The sequence below is a fragment of the Eptesicus fuscus genome, chromosome 24 (genome assembly GCF_027574615.1).
Source record: "Eptesicus fuscus isolate TK198812 chromosome 24, DD_ASM_mEF_20220401, whole genome shotgun sequence".
NCBI classification, from domain to species: domain Eukaryota; kingdom Metazoa; phylum Chordata; class Mammalia; order Chiroptera; family Vespertilionidae; genus Eptesicus; species Eptesicus fuscus.
Genome location: NC_072496.1, coordinates 1,123,351 through 1,138,285, shown reverse-complemented (window position 1 = coordinate 1,138,285; position 14,935 = coordinate 1,123,351). Strand labels below are relative to the sequence as shown.

The window sequence follows — 14,935 nt, the reverse complement described above, 5'->3', positions numbered from 1 at the left end:
GTGTCCTCTGCCAAAGCGTCAGAACCGCAGCCCTGACGGGACCGGAATGTTTTCCGACTTCAGGACGCGGCTTGGCCCGTGGTCCCTGCGCCTCGCTGTCGCTGTCCCTGTGCAGCCAGCACCTGTGGGGGGGAGGGGTGCCTCCCCCCTCTGGCGGCAGGATCACTGGGGAGAGGGCTCTAACCCACGCACCGGCACAGAGCGTGCCTGAGGGGGGGGGTTCCTGGAGGTGACGAGTGGAAACACGTCGTCCCGCTGGGTCCCGCTGGGGCCCGGTGTGAGCGTCGCCCGCAGCCGAGCTGTTGGCAGGAAGGAGGTAGAGGCACTTTTGCCGACGCACACAGCTCTGCAAGGCATCGGGGGAAAGAGCAGGAGCAAGCGTCACACGCGGCAGGATGGGATTACATATTTAAAAAGCCCTTGGCAGTGTGCGCACAGCTATACACGCGTGTGGATGCATGAGCAAGGTCTGTGGGAGCAAACAGCCTGGTTTCCCCGGAGGGGTCCCCGCACACCTCTCCCGTTCGTTTTGCACACGTGTTCCTCTGCGGGACTGAGAGCCTCTGTGTGTGTGTGTGTGTGTGTGGAGAGAGAGAGAGAGAGAGCGCGCCTTACTGCAGCTGCGTGACTGTGTGTGTGTGTGTGTGTGTGTGAGAGAGAGAGAGAGGGGGGGGGGGCGCCTTACTGTTGTAAGAGCCGGAAAGAAGAGCTGGAGATGAAATGAACCGAGGGGGGGGAGGGGGGCCAGGGTCATTCCTGTTACCCATCCCAAGTTCAGAAGGAGACAGACGTCCGTTGGGAGCTGTGGTGCCTGGGACCGTTGTCCCTCCCTTTGCTGACCTCTGGTGGCCACGCTCAGTACCGCGCCCCCAGGACCCTTACCTCACAGGCGCCCGGCGGTTGGCCCAGCTTTGTTAGGACGTGACGGACCGAACATGGTCAAGTGTGCGGTGTGCGCGTGACCCCTCGAGCACGAGCCCCGCCCGAGCACGCCGCACAGTCCCCATGTCTCTCCTTCCTCCCGCTCCAGAGCAACTACCTGGTGTTCATGGCCGAGCTCTTCTGGTGGTTTGAGGTGGTGAAGCCGTCCTTCGTGCAGCCCCGCGTGCTTCGTGCACAAGGAGGTACCGCCCCCCTCCCCCCGCGGCGTGTCCTGCGCGTGAGCCGGGCGGCCAGGGTGGCCCTCGCAGCCCCTCCGGCGGAGGGAAGCCTCTGTCCGCTCAGGGTCGGCGTCGGCCTCGGTAAACCTGAGCACTCGGTTGTGAAAGCCGCTGGGTGCTCCGAGCGAGGCCTGACGTCGGGGGGAAGAGGAGGAAGCGGCTGTGGATGCGGGCTTTGAGCTCTGCCTGCCGGTCGCTTTCTTCTCTTCGCATCGCTCACCCCGTCCCCAGCTTTCATCCCTCTGGGATTCTGAGTTTTCTACATGATTACCCAGAATCCACTCCAGTTATGCCTCTTGGCTTCAATCTGCCATTTGAACTTGTGTGTGTGTTAAACCTGATGGGTTTGTGGTTACTGTAGTGCCCTGATCTAGTGATTGCACATAACAACCGTCAGAAATAAAGGCCCGGCCAGTGTGGCTCAGTGGTTGAGCCTTGACCTATGAAGTAGGAGATCAGGGTTCGATTCCTAGTCAGGGCACATGCGCAGGCTGTGGGCTGGATCCCAGGTAGGGGGCGTGCAGGGGGCAGCCCATCGGTGATTCATCGTTACTGCTCCTGTCTCCCTCTCTGAAGTCAGTAAAGACTTTTTTTTTAAAGAAGATGGCTTTAAATATACTAGGATTTCCCTGTGGGTAATAGGGACATTGGGGTTAAGTTTAAAGTTATCTGAGGCCCAGAATTCCTGAGATGATGTTGGAGACGCGCTGCCGTGTGTGTAACGCTGAGGGTTTTCATCTCTGTCCCAGCTGAGCCTGCAGCGCCCGCCCCGGACGGCCGAGCCAGCACCGTGGACAGCTCCCCGGGCCCCGCCAGGTAGGCCTCCCCCTCCTGCTCACCAGCGGGACCAGAACTTAATCACATTGCAGCCAGCCTCGCCCTTTCCGTGGGACTTGGAGCTGAATAGGTCTCCACGTGCTCACCTTAAAGGCCGTCTTAACCGTGTTTCAGTTTGGCTGGGATACAGTCTCATGTTGGTCTTACTGGTCTCGGGTGCACAGTACAGTGATGCAGCGTTTGCCTGCCTCCCAGTGTGATCACCTGTCCCCGATTAACGTACCACGTACGCTGGGCTCTGTGCCCCTTCACGCATTTCACCCCCACCCCCGACCCCCTCGGCCTCTGTCCCTGGGAGTCTGTTTTTGTTTTGTCTATTCATTCGTCTTGCTTCTAGATTCCGCGTGTACGTGAAGCCATGAGGTCTTTTCTTTGTTTTCTCTGCCGGAGCCGTCGCACCTCCTGGCTGCCTGCCTCACCGAGCCGAGAGAGTGGGTTTTCCGGAGCTCTAAAGCCGCTGCGCCCGGCTGCCCAGTTCATGCTCAGCAGATTGGGGTGGAGATGCCAACTGTTAGGGGGCCCCCGGGGGGCCGCCAGCGTCCACGGGCCCGTCACACCTACCGTTCTTACATTCTTACAGATTTAGGTTCCACCCAGCTAGTTCAAACCAAGCACTCTCATTCAACCTTCTCATTTCTGTTTGTAGAAAGAAAATAACGTTCCTATCTTCTCTCCAGGGCACTGAGATGTAGATGAAGTATTGCGGGTTCTTTGGTTAAAGTACAAAATGTGTAGACGTGCATATAATCACGGCTGTTCTTTGATTTAAGAAATGTATTGTTTTCCTCTGTTTAATTTGGAAGGAGAGTCAGGGGTGGTAGTGTTGTCTGGTCTCAGCCGTTCTGTGTACAGTTTACATAAAGAGCGGGAGCACATGGTAACGTTGTGACAGTGGCTGTAACGCCGTCTCGGGTTTGCATTGCAGCGCGGAAGGAGATGTGTTTCCACACCATCATCACTTGCCTTCCAGACACTCGCGCCCCCAGCCTCCTTCAGCCTCAGGTAATATATCGAAAAAGCCGGGGAAATGTCATTTCAGTAGGTTAACTGCGAGGTGACTGAGAGTAAATGTAAACAGACACACACACCCAGTTATGTGAATTCTGTTAAACTGCTATAAGTTTAAATTTTTTTACACGATTGCAATGACTTTTTTTTTCTTCATTTGAAGGAGGAATCCGAAGGTCTTCATCGATGTCTTACGTTGATGGCTTCATAGGGACGTGGCCGAAGGAGAAAAGGTAAGCGGAGAGTTCTGTCCGTCTGGTCACATCACCAGGAAATGCCAGCTCAGTCTGTCTCTTCTGCTGTCGGACGAATCGCAGCGAACCTTCACTGAGCACCTAAACGTGAAGAGGGCAGCGTGGGAGGCTGCGTGTGGGTCGCCTCATGGCCCTCACCTGACCTTGAGGGCGATATGAGGGAGAGGTCAGGGCGCCACACCCATGGATTCAACCAGCCTTGGCTTGAAAATATTCGGGGGGGGGGGGGGGGGGTTGGAAGTGACTCTGTTGCCGATGTGTCCTGGGTAGTCGGGCCTGTGATTGAATCTGCTGAACACGTACAGACTCTTTCTTGTCATCGTTCCCAAAACGATACAGTGCAGCGGTCACACGCGTCTACATCCATCGGGGTTCTACGTCTCCACGACAGGAGGGCGGAGAGGGTTACTCGCAGATTGTACCGTTTGCAGGAGGGACTAGAGCACCCTCGATTTGGGTCCCGCCGGGCGCCCGGCGCGGCCCTCCGCAGATGCCGAGGGAAGACTGTGATTGTAATCATCGTCCGGTGACCTGAAGTCATTTCTCTTCTGGGGTTATTAAGCGTTTTCTCTTTGAATTTTTTTTCAGATCATCAGTGCACGGAGTTTCGTTTGATATTTCTTTTGATAAGGAAAACACGGCGCCGAGAAGCACGCCAAACCGAGGCATCCCTCGCTCTGTCAGTAACGAAGGTCTTTCCCTGAACCACAACCGAGCGTCCAAGACCACGAGGAAGAACTTGTCTTTCAAGCCCATCAGCGGGGAGGAGGAGGCAGGCGGCATCGAGGAGGAGCTGAGCGCGGCCCCTGGCGGCGGCTTCCCGACCTACGTGCCCCACCCCGCGCCCAAGCTCAACTCCAGCGAGAACATCCGCCGCCAGCTCCCGAACGGGGCCCTGCAGCCGGGGCTCCTGGGCGAGCCGGGCAGCCAGGGGGAGACGCCCAGCATCGAGGAGGCGCTGCAGATCATCCACGACACGGAGCAGCGCCCCCTCGCGCCCCCGCCCGGCCACGTCGCCAACGGCTTCTTCCTGCACAGCCAGGACCTGAGCCCCCTGCACGCCGGCCTGCAGCTGCGCCCGCCCAGCCCCGACCGGCTGACCGACCCCGCCGGTGCCTTGAGCCCCGTGACCGACGACACGGAGGCGGACACCGGCATCCACGTGCCGTCGGAGGACCTCCCGGGCACGGCGGACGAGGACTCCTCGCTGCGGGACTACACCGTCAGCCTGGACTCGGACGGGGACGACGCGCCCAAGCCCCTGCAGGACCACGACCCGCGGCCCGGCAGCGCGCGCGAGGCCCCCAGCCCCTGCCCCAGCACCGTGAGCACCCGCTCCCAGCCCGGCAGCAGCGCCTCCTCCGGCTCCGGCGTCAAGATGACCAGCTTCGCCGAGCAGAAGTTCCGGAAGCTCAACCACACGGACGGCAAGAGCAGCGGGAGCAGCTCTCAGAAGACCACGCCCGAGGGCTCGGAGCTGAACATCCCGCACGTGGTGGCCTGGGCGCCGAGCCCGGAGGACGCGGGCCTGCCGGGCCGGGACAGCACGCAGCTGCTGGCCTCCGAGGTGCTGCAGCTGCGCATGCGGCTGGAGGAGAAGCGCCGGGCCATCGAGGCGCAGAAGAAGAAGGTGGAGGCCGCCTTCACCCGGCAGCGGCAGAAGATGGGCAGGACGGCCTTCCTCACGGTGGTGAAGAAGCGGGGGGACGGGGCCGCCCCGCTGCGGGAGGAAGCGGCCGGGGCGGAGGACGAGAAGGTGTACAGCGAGCGGGCGCCGCCCAGGGCCGGCGGGCAGCGCAGCAAGTCTCTGGCGGACATCAAGGAGGGCGCGGAGGGCGCCCCCGCCCCGTGGCCCACGTCGCCCACGTCGCCCGTGGACCCCGAGAGGCCGTGGGGGCCGGCGAGCCCCTGCGAGGAGCCGGCGGCCGAGGGCGAGGTGCTGGAGTACACGCGGTCCATCGAGAAGCTCAACGCCTCGCTGCACTTCCTGCAGCAGGAGATGCAGCGCCTGTCGCAGCAGCAGGAGGCGCTGATGCGGATGCGCGACCGCCAGGCCTGGGTGGTGTCCCCGCCGCAGCCCGCGCCCCACGGGCAGGCCCGCGACCCCAGGCCCGCCCGGCCCGGCCCGGCCCCGCAGCCCATCCACCGGAAGAGCGCGTCCTTCTCCATCAAGACCCCGCGGACGCCCCGGCCCAACGAGCTGAAGATCGCGCCGCTGAACCGCACGCTGACGCCGCCCCGCTCGGTGGACAGCCTCCCGCGGCTGCGGCGGTTCTCGCCCAGCCAGGTGCCCATCCAGACGCGCTCCTTCGTGTGCTTCGGGGACGACGGGGAGCCCGGGCCCGGGAAGGAGGGCGCCGACCCCCCCGAGGCCTCGGAGCCGCCCGCGCGGCCCCCGGGGGAGGCGGGGAAGCCCGTGGAGTCCAGCGTGTCCGAGGTGCTGGCCCAGCCCGTGACGGAGACCGTGTGCCTGACCCCCAGCGCGGACCCGCCCGGCTGGCCCGCAGAGCCTGCTCCCCGGCCCGCCCTCCCGCCCGCCGCCCCCAAAAGCGTCAGTCTCATCGAGGTGTCCCTCTCGGACCTGCAGCCCCCGGAGAAGGCTGACGTGTGTGCGGAGAAGGCGGACGGGGACAGCGACAGAGAGCAGCCCGACGACGAGCAGAAAGTGTGCTGCGGCTTCTTCTTCAAGGTGCGCCGGCCCGGGTGGGGGGAGACGGGGCGGGGAGGGCGGCTCTTCACGGACGGGCTTCTTCCGGGAGCAGCCCCTGGGTCCCAGCCCACCAGCCCGAGCCCAGCGCAGGCTTGCTCCCCAGGGCACTGCAGCCCACACAGCCCACTGATTTCTAGAACATTCTCGTCCGGTCACGGTGCACACGGTCCTGGTGCACACGGTCCTGGTGCACACGGTCACGGTGCACACGGTCCTGGTGCACACGGTCACGGTGCACACGGTCACGGTGCACACGGTCCTGGTGCACATGGTCCTGGTGCACACGGTCACGGTGCACACGGTCCTGGTGCACACGGTCACGGTGCACACGGTCCTGGTGCACACGGTCCTGGTGCACACGGTCACGGTGCACACGGTCCTGGTGCACACGGTCACGGTGCACACGGTCCTGGTGCACACGGTCACGGTGCACACCTGGAGGTGCTGACCTTGCGCCTCTGCCTCTCTCACTTACACGTGAGCTGTCAGCCTGGCCGATGGCGCAGGGGTGGAGCATCGGCCTGTGAACCGGGAGGTCACGGTTCGATTCCCGATCAGGGCCCATGCGGGTTGTGTCTCGATCCCCGTGTGGAGCCTGCCCCCCCACCCCCGCCCCCGCTCATGCAGAGCCCCCGCTGGCAGGGCAGCGGCGCTGCTGTGGGACGTGACCGTGGGGGCTGCTCTCGGTGTGTGACTGCGGTCTCTGTGGCACGCGTGTTAGAGCCGTTTTAAGCACGGGACACCTCCCACCCGCGTTATTTATTTGGATCCAGAAAGCACGCCTCTGTCCTTCCCTCCTTTCCGTGGCTCGTGGTTCTTTGCTAACTTCCCCGGTTCAGAACAGAAAGTCTGTGTCCTTCGTTACCTGATAGAATGGAGCGCTTTCGTTCCTTTCTTCCCTCAGAACGTCTGGAACGTTCCGTGTGTGGGTGGGGCTGGAGTGAGGGTGAGTAGGCGTTTCAGATCTCCAGTTGCAGGAACTGAGTGGAGGACGCCAGTACCTAACCCTCCCCCATTCCCACGAACCGTCCTCAGGACGACCAGAAGGCGGAGGACGACATGGCGCTGAGGCGGGCGGCGCTGCTGGAGAAGCGGCTGCGGCGGGAGAAGGAGACGCAGCTCCGCCGACAGCAGCTGGAGGCCGAGCTGGAGCACCGGAAGGAGGAGACGCGGCGGAAGACGGAGGAGGAGCGCCAGAAGAAGGAGGACGAGCGGGCGCGCCGGGAGTTCATCCGGCAGGAGTACCTGCGGCGCAAGCAGCTGAAGCTCATGGAGGACATGGACACGGTGGTCCGGCCCCGCCCGCCCGCCGCCAGGCACAAGAAGCAGCGCCCCAAGTCCATTCACCGAGACCACGCGGAGCCCCCCAAGACCCCCACCCCGGGCCCCCCAGGTAACTGCTGCCGCGAGGGTCTGTCCGTGAGACGCCGGCCTGTCGTCATGGTCACCTGACTGCACGAGCGCCCCCAGACCAGACCCGTCCGAGTTCACCCCCCGTCTGGGGAGCCAGAGTGAGCCGGACGGCTTAGGTGCTCGCATGGCTGTTGTGTGCATGTGTGTGGGTCCCGCGCATGTGTGTGTGTGTGTGTGTGTGTGCGTGCGCGTGCGCACGTGTACATGAGGGTGGGTCCCATGTACCTGTGTGTCCGTCCCGTGTGTGTGCATGTTAGTCCCATGTACACGTGTGCTCATAAACCATGTGATGCTGAAAGGTCCCGTTTCGGTGCTGACCTGTTGGCTCTGCCCGGTGTGACCCCCACATCACTCACCCGCTTTCCCCTCCTGGGCGTCCAGGGCCCAGGCCTGCGGCTGGAGGGTGAGGCCCCGTCGTGCAGGGTCAGTGTGGGACCGAGCCCCGCTCCTCCTCGAACAGACGGGGTTGCAATCCCGGTTCATGCTTCTTAGAGGGGGGAGGACATGTCTTTTACAAATTCAACACGCATGCTCCCTTTTTAAACGGTGTTTGTTTTGTTGAACGGCTCAGAGAATTCCCGCAGTTACTCACAGCAGGGAGCGCAGCACGGGGTCAGACCCCCCAGGACCACGCCCCGTCCTGGCTGCAGTCAGTGATTCGTTTCCCCGGGAATGAGAGGCCCTAGATGTCGTTCTTCTGTTGCTGATTTCCTTTTCTCTGACGGTCAGCACCTCAGGCCTCAGAGTGCACGTCCCCTCAGGGGCTCCTCACGGCAGCGAGCCTCGGCTTTTCTGGAAAGCGGGCTCCTGCCTCCTGTTCAGGGCCGGGGCCTGGCGCGGGCAGGCGTGCTGTGTGGAGGGGGCGCAGAGCCAGGGGAACCCGCTGCGATCCCACGGGCCACGTGGGCAGGCGAGCGCGCGAGCAGGCATCTCCTGCTGCCGGGAGGGCTGCTGCTCCCGCTCAGGTCATGACTTTGGCGTGTCTTTCAGTCTCCAGCCTCTCCCTGGCGTCACTGAACACGGGCGACAGCGAGAGCGTGCACTCCGGCAAGAGGACGCCCAGGTAATCCACCCGTCCGTCCGTCTGTCCGACTGTCCTGGGAGGGCTTCTGTCTTTCAGGATGAAGCCGTCATAGCCGCTGACTCCCACAGGCTTTGCCGTGTGTGCAGTGGGTCTGTCCACCTCTCAGAGAGCAGAATCTGGAACTAGTGACACTGCTGAGTCACTTCCATAGACAGACACGGCAGGAGTCGCGGCAGAGCCACGGGCTGTGGAGCCGAAAGGGCGCCGGCCTCGAGCTGTTTCCTGCCAATAAAAAGCGTCCGCCCCCCCTGAGGTCGGCCCCGAGCCGCTGCCCTCTCCCTCTCACCTTGTTCCCGACCCCGAGAGCTGCAGCCTCGTGCGTCACCTCCTGTCACCATCCGGCTGTGTTCGTGGCGTTTCCACATGCAGCCGTTCACGCCCTCGGTGGTGCCCGCGGGGGAGCTGCCGGGGCTGTGGGAGGCGCAGCGAGGGAGGCAGTCGCGCACGTGCTCGGCCGCTGGGTGCTGTGGCTGGCGCTCCCGAGTCCCGGCCACGCCCGCTGGTGTCTGCGACGGCGCCGTGTGGCTTGCTTTCAGGTCGGAGTCCGTGGAGGGTTTCCTGTCCCCGAGCCGCTGCGGCAGCCGCAACGGAGAGAAGGACTGGGAGAACGCGTCCACCACGTCCTCGGTGGCCTCGGGGACGGAGTACACAGGTGGGTGCGGCCACACCGTCACTCCACGCGGAGCTTCCTGGCGCGTCCGGTCCAAGGCAGAGGCTCTGGCCGAGCCTGTGGGTGCAGGGGGTCCGTTTCAGGGCTGCGGGTCCGCTGGGAGGGCGTGACGGACCGGGTGAGCTGAGACAGACCGTTGCTGCCTGTGGTGGGGCCAGAGAGCCGCTCTGTAGGACGGGGCGGCTTTAAACCGCCCAGCGGCTCTGGAAGACGAGAGGCATCGGCCGGGGGCACCCAGCCGCCTGAGCCCATCGGCCCCCAGCCCCGGGCCGCGCAGGCGCTGCTGGATCCGGGCTTCACGGGGTGCAGGGAGGGGGGTGGCCGCTGGCAGGTGAGGGGAAGGCCCGGTGTGGGCATCGGGCCCGTCCAGGGGGAACTGCAGCGGCGTTAGAGCGGCCGCCGCCTGCGTGCGTGGGGCCCGGGGCCCAGGGCGGGTGCGCTGTGGGCCGTGGTCTGGCGGGTGTCGTGGGAGCGCTGCTGTCTCGTGGACGCAGCGGCCCCTCTGACTCGGGATGTTGTTGGTCGTCATCACACCTCCCGCAGGACCAAAGCTCTACAAGGAGCCCAGCGCCAAGTCCAACAAGCACATCATCCAGAACGCGCTGGCCCACTGCTGCCTGGCGGGCAAGGTCAACGAGGGCCCGAAGAGGCGCATCCTGGAGGTGAGCGGCCGGGGGGGGGGGGGCTGCAGCGGGGGGGGGGCGTCCTGGCTCCGTCGAGGGCACAGCTCCCCTGGCTCTGACCTTCCCCACGGAAGACCCGTGACTGCGCGTGACCGCTAGGCGGTATGCACCGCACGTGGGCTCCGCACGGCGGGGACGGCCGGGAATCAGTTTGTTGCCCAGATCCACTGGGTCGTGCTCATGCGCGCAGGTCACCTAGCTTCCTTTCCCGCGGCCGCACTGGGAGGCCGCAGGCGTGGCGCCCTGGCTTTGAGGATCAGTGTTTTGATCTGACTGAGCAACGCCCGGCAGCCACTCAGTGGCATGTGCGAGGCGCTCAGTGTGCGAGGCGCTCAGTGTGCGAGGGCTCAGTGTGCGAGGGCTCAGTGTGCAGGCGCTCAGTGTGCAGGCGCTCCGTGTGCGAGGCACTCAGTGTGCGAGGGCTCAGTGTGTGAGCGCTCAGTGTGTGAGGGCTCAGTGTGCAGGCGCTCCGTGTGCGAGGGCTCAGTGTGCGAGGGCTCAGTGTGTGAGGCGCTCCGTGTGCGAGGCGCTCAGTGTGTGCAGGAGCTCAGTGTGCAGGAGCTCAGTGTGCGAGGCGCTCAGTGTGCAGGCGCTCCGTGTGCGAGGCGCTCCGTGTGCGAGGCGCTCAGTGTGCGAGGGCTCAGTGTGCGAGGCGCTCAGTGTGTGAGGGCTCAGTGTGCGAGGCGCTCAGTGTGCGAGGCGCTCAGTGTGTGAGGGCTCAGTGTGCAGGCGCTCAGTGTGCGAGGCGCTCAGTGTGCAGGCGCTCAGTGTGCAGGCGCTCCGTGTATGAGCGCTCAGTGTGCAGGCGCTCAGTGTGTGAGGGCTCCGTGTGCGAGGCGCTCAGTGTGTGAGCGCTCAGTGTGTGAGGGCTCAGTGTGCAGGCGCTCCGTGTGCGAGGCACTCAGTGTGCGAGGGCTCAGTGTGTGAGCGCTCAGTGTGTGAGGGCTCAGTGTGTGAGGGCTCAGTGTGTGAGGGCTCAGTGTGTGAGGGCTCCGTGTGCAGGCGCTCAGTGTGTGAGGGCTCAGTGTGCGAGGCGCTCAGTGTGCAGGCGCTCAGTGTGTGAGGGCTCAGTGTGTGAGGGCTCAGTGTGAGGGCTCAGTGTGCGAGCGCTCAGTGTGTGAGGGCTCAGTGTGCAGGCGCTCAGTGTGTGAGGGCTCAGTGTGTGAGCGCTCAGTGTGCGAGGCGCTCAGTGTGCAGGCGCTCAGTGTGTGAGGGCTCAGTGTGCGTGTGCGAGGCGCTCAGTGTGTGAGGGCTCAGTGAGCAGGCGCTCAGTGTGCGAGGCGCTCAGTGTGCGTGTGCGAGGCGCTCAGTGCGCAGGCGCTCAGTGTGTGAGGACTCAGTGTGTGAGGGCTCAGTGTGCGTGTGCGAGGCGCTCAGTGTGCAGGCGCTCAGTGTGCATGTGCGAGGCGCTCAGTGTGCAGGCGCTCAGTGTGTGAGGGCTCAGTGTGTGAGGGCTCAGTGTGCAGGCGCTCAGTGTGCAGGCGCTCAGTGTGCGAGGGCTCAGTGTGTGAGGGCTCAGTGTGTGAGGGCTCAGTGTGCGAGGGCTCAGTGTGCGAGGGCTCAGTGTGCGAGGGCTCAGTGTGCACGCGCTCAGTGTGCGAGGCGCTCAGTGTGCAGGCGCTCCGTGTGTGAGGGCTCAGTGTGCGTGTGCGAGGCGCTCAGTGTGCGAGGCGCTCAGTGTGCGAGGCGCTCAGTGTGCGAGGCGCTCAGTGTGCGTGTGCGAGGCGCTCAGTGCGCAGGCGCTCAGTGTGTGAGGACTCAGTGTGTGAGGGCTCAGTGTGCGTGTGCGAGGCGCTCAGTGTGCAGGCGCTCAGTGTGCATGTGCGAGGCGCTCAGTGTGCAGGCGCTCAGTGTGTGAGGGCTCAGTGTGTGAGGGCTCAGTGTGCAGGCGCTCCGTGTGCAGGCGCTCAGTGTGCGAGGGCTCAGTGTGTGAGGGCTCAGTGTGTGAGGGCTCAGTGTGCGAGGGCTCCGTGTGCGAGGCGCTCCGTGTGCGAGGGCTCAGTGTGCGAGGCGCTCAGTGTGCAGGCGCTCAGTGTGTGAGGGCTCAGTGTGCGTGTGCGAGGCGCTCAGTGTGCAGGCGCTCAGTGTGCGAGGCGCTCAGTGTGCAGGCGCTCAGTGTGTGAGGGCTCAGTGTGTGAGGGCTCAGTGTGCGAGGGCTCAGTGTGTGAGGGCTCAGTGTGCAGGCGCTCAGTGTGTGAGGGCTCAGTGTGCGAGGCGCTCAGTGTGTGAGGGCTCAGTGTGCAGGCGCTCAGTGTGTGAGGGCTCAGTGTGTGAGGGCTCAGTGTGCAGGCGCTCAGTGTGTAAGTGCTCAGTGTGTGAGGGCTCAGTGTGTGAGGGCTCAGTGTGCAGGCGCTCAGTGTGCAGGCGCTCAGTGTGTGAGGGCTCAGTGTGCAGGCGCTCAGTGTGTGAGGGCTCAGTGTGCAGGCGCTCAGTGTGTGAGGGCTCAGTGTGTGAGGGCTCAGTGTGTGAGGGCTCAGTGTGCAGGCGCTCAGTGTGCGAGGCGCTCAGTGTGTGAGGGCTCAGTGTGCAGGCGCTCAGTGTGTGAGGGCTCAGTGTGTGAGGGCTCAGTGTGCAGGCGCTCAGTGTGTGAGGGCTCAGTGTGTGAGGGCTCAGTGTGTGAGGGCTCAGTGTGCAGGCGCTCAGTGTGCAGGCGCTCAGTGTGTGAGGGCTCAGTGTGCAGGCGCTCAGTGTGCGAGGCGCTCAGTGTGTGAGGGCTCAGTGTGCAGGCGCTCAGTGTGCGAGGCGCTCAGTGTGCAGGCGCTCCGTGTGTGAGGGCTCAGTGTGCAGGCGCTCAGTGTGCAGGCGCTCAGTGTGCAGGCGCTCAGTGTGCGAGGCGCTCAGTGTGTGAGGGCTCAGTGTGTGAGGGCTCAGTGTGCAGGCGCTCCGTGTGTGAGGGCTCAGTGTGTGAGGGCTCAGTGTGCAGGCGCTCCGTGTGTGAGGGCTCAGTGTGCATGCGCTCAGTGTCGTGTGGCTTGCTCTGCAGGAGATGGAGAAGTCGGACGCCAACAACTTCCTGATCCTGTTCCGGGACTCGGGCTGTCAGTTCCGGTCCCTGTACACGTACTGCCCGGAGACGGAGGACATCGCCAAGCTGACCGGCATCGGGCCCAAGTCCATCAGCAAGAAGATGATCGAGGGCCTGTACAAGTACAACTCGGACCGGAAGCAGTTCAGCCACATTCCCGCGAAGACGCTGTCGGCCAGCGTGGACGCCATCACCATCCACAGCCACCTGTGGCAGAGCAAGCGGCCCGTGACGCCCAAGAAGCTGCTGCCCGCGAAGGCGTAGGGCGGGGTTCGCGCCGGGACACGCGTGGGCGCCGCCGCCGCCCGCCTGGACAGCCTCCCTGATCGCCAGCGGGACTCGTGTGCCCTGCCCTGGGCGCGGCTGCTGCGGCGCTGGCGGCTGGCGCTCCACCGGGCGGGGGCGGGTTCTCCTCGCCGGTGGTGCCCGCGGCGACGGACGCCGGGTCCGGTGGCGAGGGCGTGGCCGCACCGGCGCGGGCCAGGGGCACGGGGCACCCGCCTCCCCCACCGTCGGACGGCGGGCGGAGAGACGGCGAGGTTACGGAATATGGGTTTATCTGTTGCTTTTTTAAACACTTTCCACGTACGTGCGTGTCCTCAGAGGGTTTATTTTGATACCTTGCTCCGTGGGTTTATGCCGAGGTCCCTTTGTGTTTGTTTCCCGCGAGATCACGGAGGGACGTGGCCGCGCAGGCCGCACGCCTTCCTGTGATGCTCGGGGGACACGGTGTCGGTCTGACGGGACCCTCGTGTTTCCGGTGTCAGAGCGTCGGCACGGGCACTGAGCGTTACCGCTGTGGTCGTCCCTCACTAGTGTTAACGTTTCTCGGCTCGCGGGGGTGCGAGGAGCTGCTGTGGGCTCGCTCTGACCCACAGGCGCGGCCGAGAACGCGCTGCCGGTTCATCAGTGTTGCCTGCTCTCCGCCCGGGGGCCGGGGCCCGAGCCGGGCGGGGGCGGCTCTTTCCCGTTTTATTTATAACTGACATCCGGACTCTGCTGGAGCTGAACGTGCACAAGGGCTACCCTTTCATCTTAAAGCAGCTTCCCCGCTTGACCTCCGTTCCCTTTCCTTTGTCCCATCGAGAGGGCGGCTCAGCGAGCACACACTGGCCGTGGGCGTGGCGGGCCCGGGGCGGCTGGTGCGGGCGCCCGGGAGCCTCCTCTCAGGAAGACGCGGGCGATCGCGTGACCTGGGCGTGTGTGGGTACGGCGGCCGTGGGCCTAGGGGTGCGTCAGCGTGTCGGGAGGGTAGAGACTCGCGTGCCCACGTTTCTCGCTGAGTCGTTAGAGTCGTAGCATCTCCTGTGACGGACGCACGTGTTTGAAGAGTCGGCTGGAAGTCGGACGGGGTTTCTTGTCGGCCAAGCCCATCGGGCGTCCGCGCGTCTGTTACCAACATTCTCAATGCTGTCGATATCGTACGTAATTTATGTTCCTATATTTATGTATATTTGTTAAGGCTGTAAAGAGTTCACAGGTTTTTTCCCAGCGTCTGTGCCAGATGTATGTGTAGCGCAAACTACTCATGACCTGCTGTCTGCATGTGAGAGGGGCCGTGTGGGTCCGTGTTGTAAGTGGATACACGCCGTGTGTAACATGCGTATTAAAACGGGGAAACACACACGTTACCGTTCAGTGTATCATGTTAGGGGGACACAGCTATCAAATGGCGTTTAGATTAAATAAACCGAATTAAAATGTGGTAAATAGTCATCAAAAAGAGAATTAGTGAGCATTTTACATCACTAAATTTGGTCTTTTTTTAAACGTATTTTTATTGATTTCAGAGAGGAAAGGAGAGGGGAGGGAGAGAGAATCATCAAGATGAGAGAATCCTGGATCGGCTGCCTCCTGCAGGCCCCACTCTGGGATCGAACTCACAACCTGGGCCTGTGCCCTGACCGGGAATCGAACCTGGGACCCTTTGGTCTGCAGGCCGGCGCTCTGTCCGCGGAGCCGAGCCGGCCGGGGCCGCACCTGGCCTCTCACACCCGGTCTCGTTCCGCAGCGTCTTCCCGAAGGTGCCTGGGACCGGACGGAGGTCCATGGAGGCGGCGTCACGGCGGACAGCCGCCCGCTGGTCTCCCG

The 14,935-nt window shown here is 63.7% G+C and overlaps 1 protein-coding gene across 2 annotated transcripts in view; it reads left to right on the top strand.

The window, feature by feature from the left end:
• Positions 1–13,432, top strand: part of CAMSAP2 (calmodulin regulated spectrin associated protein family member 2) — a 32,579-nt gene extending 19,147 nt beyond the window's left edge. For both annotated transcript variants that reach the window (XM_054712891.1, XM_054712893.1), the window contains exons 7-16: positions 1,031–1,124; positions 1,910–1,976; positions 2,923–2,999; positions 3,169–3,238; positions 3,848–5,948; positions 7,005–7,362; positions 8,373–8,445; positions 9,003–9,118; positions 9,680–9,798; positions 12,803–13,432. In XM_054712891.1, the coding sequence (XP_054568866.1) occupies positions 1,031–1,124; positions 1,910–1,976; positions 2,923–2,999; positions 3,169–3,238; positions 3,848–5,948; positions 7,005–7,362; positions 8,373–8,445; positions 9,003–9,118; positions 9,680–9,798; positions 12,803–13,108 (3,381 nt within the window). In that variant the 3' untranslated portion in view covers positions 13,109–13,432. The remainder of the gene's footprint in view (positions 1–1,030; positions 1,125–1,909; positions 1,977–2,922; positions 3,000–3,168; positions 3,239–3,847; positions 5,949–7,004; positions 7,363–8,372; positions 8,446–9,002; positions 9,119–9,679; positions 9,799–12,802) is intronic.
• Positions 13,433–14,935: the final 1,503 nt, after the last annotated feature.